The 8,326-nt window shown below is 50.9% G+C and overlaps 1 protein-coding gene across 1 annotated transcript in view; it reads right to left on the minus strand.

Moving 5' to 3' along the window:
• Nucleotides 1-6,260: 6,260 nt before the first annotated feature.
• Nucleotides 6,261-8,326, minus strand: part of otomp (otolith matrix protein) — a gene marked incomplete at both ends in the record, with an annotated part of 9,882 nt that continues 7,816 nt past the window's right edge. Inside the window, 3 exon segments of the mRNA XM_084482126.1 lie at nt 6,261-6,290; nt 6,906-7,101; nt 7,266-7,347. Of these exon segments, the coding sequence (XP_084338252.1) occupies nt 6,261-6,290; nt 6,906-7,101; nt 7,266-7,347 (308 nt within the window).

Genomic DNA, 8,326 nt, shown 5'->3' on the forward strand with positions numbered 1-8,326 from the left:
CGCAGCCGATTTTTGCTCTCCGATCCTACATAAGATTAGAACACAAGACGAACACCACACACTACAGGATAATCTTATCCGATTCTCGGCCATGTAGGCTACGTCATCCAGCACGAGACAAGAGATCGAGAGACAAGAGATAAATACAATAACAAAATGCAGCCTAAACATTATCGACAGTTAACACATGACTGATCTTTTAATGGAGATGGATATGCTATACTTTCACAACCTCTGCAGTAGATGAATTGTTGTGGGGTTGTAGACTGGTGAGGCTGCCTACCTGTTGTGGGGTCGTTCTGAAACAAGGACGAAGGGAGCCCTATTCCCAGGGCAGAAGGACATGGCTCTTGGCTTTTCATTGACTCGCTCTGCAGCCTAAATTAAATTGGTGGACAGTGGATCCTCCTGAGAGCAGTTTCATGGTTTGATTTAACATATATATATATATATATATATATATATAATATATATATATATACACAGTATATAGGCAATATAAAAAACCCATGCTAGTAATTATCCTGTTGGATCTGACCTTCACTATAAAGCACAGACTGCCTGGTCTGTAGGCCTACATGTAAACGCACACACACCTACACACACAGGCTCATGCACACAGAGGCACATGCTCACACACACACACACACACACACACATGCACTCGCGCACACACACTCACTGAAGCACACACACACATGCTGGCACACACAGACAAACACACAGGCGTGGCTGCACACACACGCACTCGCACACAAAGACACGCACTCAATCACTCACTCAAGCACACACACACACACACACAGGCACACACTGACATGCAAACGCACAGGCGTGGATGCACACACACACACTCGCACACACACACAATCACTCACGCACACACACACACACACACTGGGCCTGTTTGTCTGTCAATAAGGGGGCATCTTGAGATGAGTTATGGCAGGTGACTGTCTTCCTCCACGGGGTCAAAAACAAAATGGCTAACCTGAGGTGTTGGCCCCCCCCCACTCCCCCCGGACTGTCACACGTCAGCCATTTTGGAGGTTAGACTCCTCAGCGGGGGAACCAAAACGACCTCAATTAAACCTCCATTAATATTAATACACTTTGTCGTTTCACGTGAGTTCCCGCTAATTAAATGTGTCCCTGGCGGTATAATGGGGGTCAGTTGGGGTCACCGACGTAAAGCTAATTCACAACATGGCCTACGCCAAACAAAACAGTGGCCCGAGTACATCAACAGTCTGGGCTTCCGGCCATCAGCCCGTATTTATTCAACCTGATAGGTGCAAGTGCCATTAGTATTAGCATGTAAATCTCTCCTTTCCGTTGTTTGTTTTGCTCGTTGCCACATGTTTGTGCTTGCATCCTTATTGTGTCGCGCCGGCTGGCTTTAGTAACACTGTAAACACCAGACCTGGCATGCAGCCGGTCTGCGTGTCGTCCCGGGGTGTTCGTACCATAAACCGGGGGTTGGCAAATGGCGGTCCGCGGGCCATAACTGGCCCCCCCAGATTATTCTGAAGTGATGTCTTTTGTTTTTTGTCAGACAATATCGAACAATATCGAAATGTCGACAGTCCCAAATAAAAAATAATCAAGCTAAATGACTAAGTGACTAAAAAACTCTGGTGTGAGTTGATTATCATGTGAGATGGTGGCAGACTTTAGTCTTCTTAAAGTCTTTTCAGCGTCATCTAGTGTGTGGTAGGCATCTGACGGGCCTGCGTGGCAAATTCCAGATACATTTTAATCTATCAATTCCTTTAGCTGGCCTTTGATAATGTTCTGGCCCGCCACCCACTGGCTGGCAAAAAAAATTGGCCCGAGGCCAAACTTACTTGCTGACCCCTGTCAAAATCACTGGTAGAGCATACCATGGTTATACCGCTGGTTCCGTCCACAGGCCCCCCCCCCGGCCTCATCCACAGACCACTCCACCAGCATTGCGGTAGTCCGGCTGCGCTGCAGGGGAAGGGATGCAGCGGGTATGAACCCATCAGCCCAGCAGCATGCTGGGAAGTAGAGATATTAAGGCCAAAGCCTTTGTTTGCTTGGAAAGAGAGAGAGGGGGGGGGGGGGGGGGGGGGGGGGTGGAAGCTCAGGATGAGGAGCTGTGGCCGGAGTGACCGTCTATTAATGGACTGCAGCCAGAGGAGTACAATCACTCACCACTCTGCATGGCTCGTGGCCTGGAGAGGGAGCTCCACACACACACACACACACACACACACACACACCCACACACACGCACACGCTCACGCACGCACACACACACAGCGTTCTGCAGTAGCCAGTTGGTTGCTGTTTGTTTTCTCTCAGACGGACGCTGACCCCGAGCGGTGAGGAGGATTAGGACGCTGCAGAGCGACGCGGACCAGCTGGTGGAGAGCGAACCCAGCGATGCCTGTCCTCCTATACACCCCCCCCCCCCCCCCCCCCCCTACAGACAGCACCTCTCCTCCTGTACCCCCCCCCCCCCCCACAGACAGCACCTCCTCCTGTCTCACTGCTCTCTACCTCTCCTCCTGTCTCACTGCTCTCTACTTTACCTCCTGTCTCACTCTCTACCTCTCCACCTGTCTCACTCTCTCCTCTCCTCCTGTCTCACTCTCTACCTCTCCCCCTGTCTCACTGCTCTCTACATCACCTCCTGTCTCACTCTCCTCCCGTCTCACTCCCAGGCCCCTGGGGTGCAGTGTCTCTCTCGCTGTCCTTGTTTCCTCCGGCCAGATTGCTTTCGTCCTTCCCGTCGTCCAGGAAATTATTTCACTGCCCCCCGTCACAGGAGAGGTCGGAGTGAGAGCTTACCGTGCCGACGATGAGATGGGAGGGCAAGGTCAATGCTTTGCACCCCCCCCGTCAAGGGCATGGAATGTTATTTATTCCCAAAGTTCAACCGACCATAGTATAGGAGGAAGTGTTTTGTGTACCTTAGCCGTAGCTGTAGTGTCTGCAAATTGAATAAGGTTGTAGATCAAGGGTGACAGGACTGAGGCTGTTGTAAGGGAGTGGGGGGGGTGCTGCTTTATGGGGTCATGGTCCTGTGACCAGAATGTGTGTGAGCGGTAGAGACGACCATTAGCAGCAGCCTGACTGGGGTGGAAGTGGCCCGACTCTGAGCCGTCTGGATGTGTGTTAACGGAGAGCGGGAGTGTGATCCTACGCAGGCCTTGTGTTAAGAGAACCAGGAGCGACAATAACAAGAAGATATCAACCTCTGAATGAAGGCTTTTTTTCTCTCTTTTTTTTTGTATTTAGCAGTATGCTAGAAATAAGTGTGAATAATAATAATATAAGTGGAAGACGAGGCAAATAAAAAGCAGACATTCTCCAAATAAGACGAAACACAATGCAATCAGGGGCTATAAAAATGAAATCATTTTTAATCGGTGGCTTGATGATTCAACCTTGCGATAAGAGAAAAGGAACAGGAGAAGGTTGCATACAGAGGACAGAGCCGCCCTCAGCGGTCTAACAATGAGCCTATTACATTCACTCCTCACCTACTCCATCACCTCTGCAGTCCATGTTGACGAGGCGGTATTAAGACATTAGATACATAGTGTGGCGACGCAAAAAACCCAAACCGAAAAACAACAAACTGCCTGGTTTCCATCGTGGTGTCGACACTTAAAATTCTGGAATCATTCGAGTCAAAAAAAACAAAAAAAAACAACAACAAGATAAAGAATAAAAGGGATTGGTTGCTTTGTTCAGATGTACTGCAGCTTCAGGCTGGGATGTGGCATGGCTTTGGCAGAGACCTTGAATGGATGTCTGCTTCACAAACGGGGGCCCCTTTCTCCACAAGAGCTTCAGGTCGGCTATAGGCTGTGTGTGTGTGTGTGTGTGTGTGTGTGTGTGTGTGTGTGTGTGTGTGTGTGTGTGTGTGTGTGTGTGTGTGTGTGTGTGTGTGTGTGTGTGTGTGTGTGTGTGTTGTGTGTGTCAGACGGGACCATTTTGGAGAGGTCGACGGGGGTCCACTTTACGCACAACCACCGCTCCTATATCTCACGCCCTGGAAACACGACGAGGAACAAACACACGGCTCCTACACGGGTGGTGGCAGGGCTTCTGGACGGTAGGGTTGGATAGTGCGATGGACACTGAGTTGGAAAGGTCTCCACGCCAGCCCCCGTTATGGCTCGGTGAAGGTTATCGGAGTCTGGGACCAGAATGTGCGGGGACTGGGTTTCTTTCCCCTCTCTCTCTCTCTCTCTCTCTCTCATGGCTCCTCCGACATCTCTGAACACGATAGCCGAGGAGAGCAACAAAAGAGCTTTTGCGTTCGGTGTCCTCTTTCACCGTGCCTGTTTGTGCGTCTCTTGAAGACACAAAAGGGGCCAATGAGAGGCGACAATGAGAAGTGTTGGGACGCAGCCCCTGGCTGCGTCCCAACACTTCTCATTGTCCCCCTTGCTGCCTCTTTCTCCCGCCTCGGCCCCATTCATCACGTCGCACCTGACACGCGCGGCACTCAGGTGACGTGTGGAGGATTCAAATTGCTAAATTGTTTTCTTTTTCTTTTAATAGGGAGCTTTTTCGAACATGAAAAGGGACAAAAACCTTCCTCAGCACTCACTCTCTCTCTCTCTCTCAGTGGGATGCTTCACACATATCGCCGGACACATTCTTGGCTATTTTTTCTATATCCGCTCGCAGATGTTTTTAGAGAAAAGCTCTCTTGGAATAACAGAGTAGAAGACAAAAGGAGAGAAGGAAGGAGGAAGAGTGCAATGTTGGTTTGGAACACTTGAATAGTCAGATGGCTGGGGGGGGGTGGGGTCTAAACCGTAAATAAAAATAATGGGCAAGGTATTGGTCATGAAACTGGACACTCACTCATAAGCACACAGTCATTCTCTTGCGGCCACACTATTTACAACCGCATACAAACAAGCCAAACAAAAAGGTATACTGTACATTGTATTTACACACACACACACACACACACACACACACACACACACACACACACACACACACACACACCACACACACACACACACACACACACACACAGTAGTCAGATAAATCACTAATATAATGCTGACATGTTAACCGTTAATAGTTATGAGCAACGGGTTACACCGGATTGGGACTAACAATCACCGCCTCGAATCCATCTCTGGCAAACAACCGATTGGATGGCCTACAGGTCGCCATGGTGCCAAAGAGGTGGGCGGGCCTTCTCCTTTCCCCGGAGAGAGGGAGCCAAAATGCCAACCGTCACTTTAAGTGGTTCACATCGCCATGGTGATGGACAGTTACAGAACCAGCTTTCACAGTAACCTTTGTATTTTTCAGCTCTCAACGCTCACCTCTCAAACCAATAGAAGAAGCTGCCTTTTGTGCGTCTCCCTCTCTGGGTCGGTCTACACACGTGTGTGCGTGGGGTGGAACTGTCAGAAATGTTTTTGTTTGACTGAAGCTGAAGGAGAAATAAAAATAAATGCATCGGGACATCTTAAACACACACACACACACACACACACACACACACACACACACACACACACACACACACACACACACACACACACACACACACACACACACACACACACACACACACACACACACACACACAAAAAGGCTTTAGTAATGGCTATGGTCCATTGTACATCTGTCCAATCCATTACCTTTGATTTTATAAAACAAAATACAAATCTAAAATAAAGGAATCACTTTTTTTCTGTAGGCAGCAATATTGGTCTCAGTGTCATTACAATTTAGCTTAAAACAAAAAAAAAGTAAGCATTAAAAAAACAAAACAGTTTCATTGATCCTAAAATGCAAACAACATCCTAACTGTATATGACAGAATCATGTTCATGGTTTAAAATGGAGGCAGATTATTTTTTTCAAAGCAAAAGCTTTTTTCTTTTTTTATAACATAACTATGTCCGGCTCTTTGATTTTTTTTCACAGTCTTTTTTCTGTACTGTCGCAATCCTCTTTTCGTTTGTTCAACACAGCTGATCAGAAGCCTTCCAGAAAGGGTGGAGGAACGCTCTCACCCCCTCTGGGATTTAACTTTGAAAAGTTCACATCCTGGAAGTACACCGGTCCTCTTCAAGGACGGGTAAAGGAATTCACAGACTTGTCACCAGTTCTCCTCCACCGGGGTCATAGAGAAGTGTGTGTGTGTGTGTGTGTGTGTGTGTGTGTGTGTGTGTGTGTGTGTGTGTGTGTTAAGAAGCAGAGCTCAATAAAATGAGTTTAAAACTTCTGGACTCTTCCTCTCCTCCTCAGGTGACGAGGACGGTGAAGAGGTAGTGCTGGGGAGGCGAGGGGGGGGGGGGGGGGGGGGAGTATAGTGGGAGAGTATAGTGGGGGAGGTCAGGTGATCGAGGGAATGCTGATTACTGGGCAAAGCAGAAAGAAACACAAAAAAAACAGAGCCGGTAAACTCTTACGTTACGCGGTCGCCAGCAAGCCTTGGGTCACCATAGCAACCGCCTGGCTGCCCAGACCTTAGTGTTCCTTTAATGCCTGGTTGTCCGTCCCTCCGTCGCCGCGACAACACCTTGATGTAGTGCCCCCACCCACTGACTCACCCACTATACCACTGGTATGTGTGTGTGTGTGTGTGTCAGTGTTTGTGTCAGTGTGTCTGTGTCAGTGTGTGTGTCACTGTGTGTGTCAATGTGTGTGACTGTGTGTGTGTGCCAGTGTGTGTGTCGCTCAGTGCTTGCATATGCATGTTTGATTGCATGAGAGTGTGAGCGTGGCAGCGGTGTGTGTGTGTGTGTGTGGGCCGGACCTCCGCCCACCCTCCACCCCCCCCCCCCCCGCTACCAGCGGTTGATCTGGTTGATGTAGTCCTCGGTGGGGAGTCGGTTCCCCCCCACCTCCTCCGTCCTTCCCCCTGCTCCTCCTCCTCCGCCTCCCACGCTCACGCCGCCGCCGCCTCCCTCCTCGTCGCCGTCCCCATCCGCGTCGGGCCCCGGCGGGAGCTGGCCCCCCCCTGGCCGGCCCCGGGAGGGCCAGAGGCCGACGCCCAGGCCCAGGCCCCGGTGGCCCGGCTGCAGGCGCGTCTTCAGCCGCTGCTGGCGCCGCTCGCGCTGCCCGGGTGAACTGGTAGCGCTGCTGGAAGAGGTCCCGGGCGTAGTCATACAGCTCCATGTCCAGCTCGTTCAGCTCCTCGATACGCTGGATCTGAGGGGCGAGAGAGGGAGAGAGGGCGAGAGGGAAAGAGAGAGATCATTTGTTTGGGAACGTGCGGTTCAAAAGTCGAAAGTTGAAATGCCCACCTGGCCGTGTGGGAGGCAGAGATGAGAAAAAGGAAAAGAGCTACAATGGAGCGCAGACCCGCACGAGCCCGGACCGTGTGGTCTGAAAGGGAAGCCGGCGGAGTTGTTGCCCGGCACAGACGAAGAAACCCAAAAGCAGCCGACAATATGTGCACCGAGATAAGCGACATCTTTCTGATGTCTGCCCAGCACCGCCGCGGCAGCGGTGGCGGGGAAGTGTTTAACGAGGGGAGGAGGAGGGTTTTAATTAAGCCTTTGAAAGAAGAGTGAGGAGTGACGTGCCGATGGATATCGTTAGCGTGCGCGAGGCAACGACGACGAAGATGCCCGTCTCTCTGCTTTTCCAGATCTTTTAATTGCCCGCCGCAATGCGTCGGTGGCGCGCGAGCCGGAGCGTGACAACGCGGTTGACGCGCGCACGTCCCGTTCCCTGAAGATGAATGGGGTGAATGACAAGCCGCAGCGGGCTGCGGGCTGCGACCGCAACTAGAATGAATTAAAACTTTGCCTGAACGCTCCAGGTACGGGGACGTCTTTGTTTAAAAGCAATTTGATGATTGAGGTTTTGTCGCTTACGTCGTGCGCCGTGGTTTGAGGTTGACGGATGGTAGAAAGGGGACTTTATTACAGCGTTTGGTTTCTCCCCAAACACAGCTCAATCAGAGGCCCCGGCCCCCTCTCCCCATGACGGACATCGGCTTAACGGTAAGAGTGACAGGGGCCTTGATGAGTGACAGTTGGCCCCTGCATCCCAAAGCATTTCATTCTCCGACTGCTACTTTGACGGTCGTCTGACGTACAGTCGACCACTTCTTGTTTACCCCCCACCCCCCCCCCCCCCCCCCCCCCCCCTCCTTTCTTTGCTGCGGATACGTCCTAACAGCTGTTTAGACGGCGCCATTCAAGCGGTCGTTCGGAGTGACTGTCCCGTATTTCGGATAGGACAGCACATCACAAACTCAACTCGTTTCAGGGCCGTGTGAGGAACATCAAAGCCTCTCTGTTCCTTTGGCTCGTTCTAGGTGGAATATCCCTTACATGTGATCCCTCTCACTCGCCCC

This window comes from Micromesistius poutassou, assembly GCF_964030765.1.
Source record: "Micromesistius poutassou genome assembly, chromosome: 17".
NCBI classification, from domain to species: Eukaryota; Metazoa; Chordata; class Actinopteri; order Gadiformes; family Gadidae; genus Micromesistius; species Micromesistius poutassou.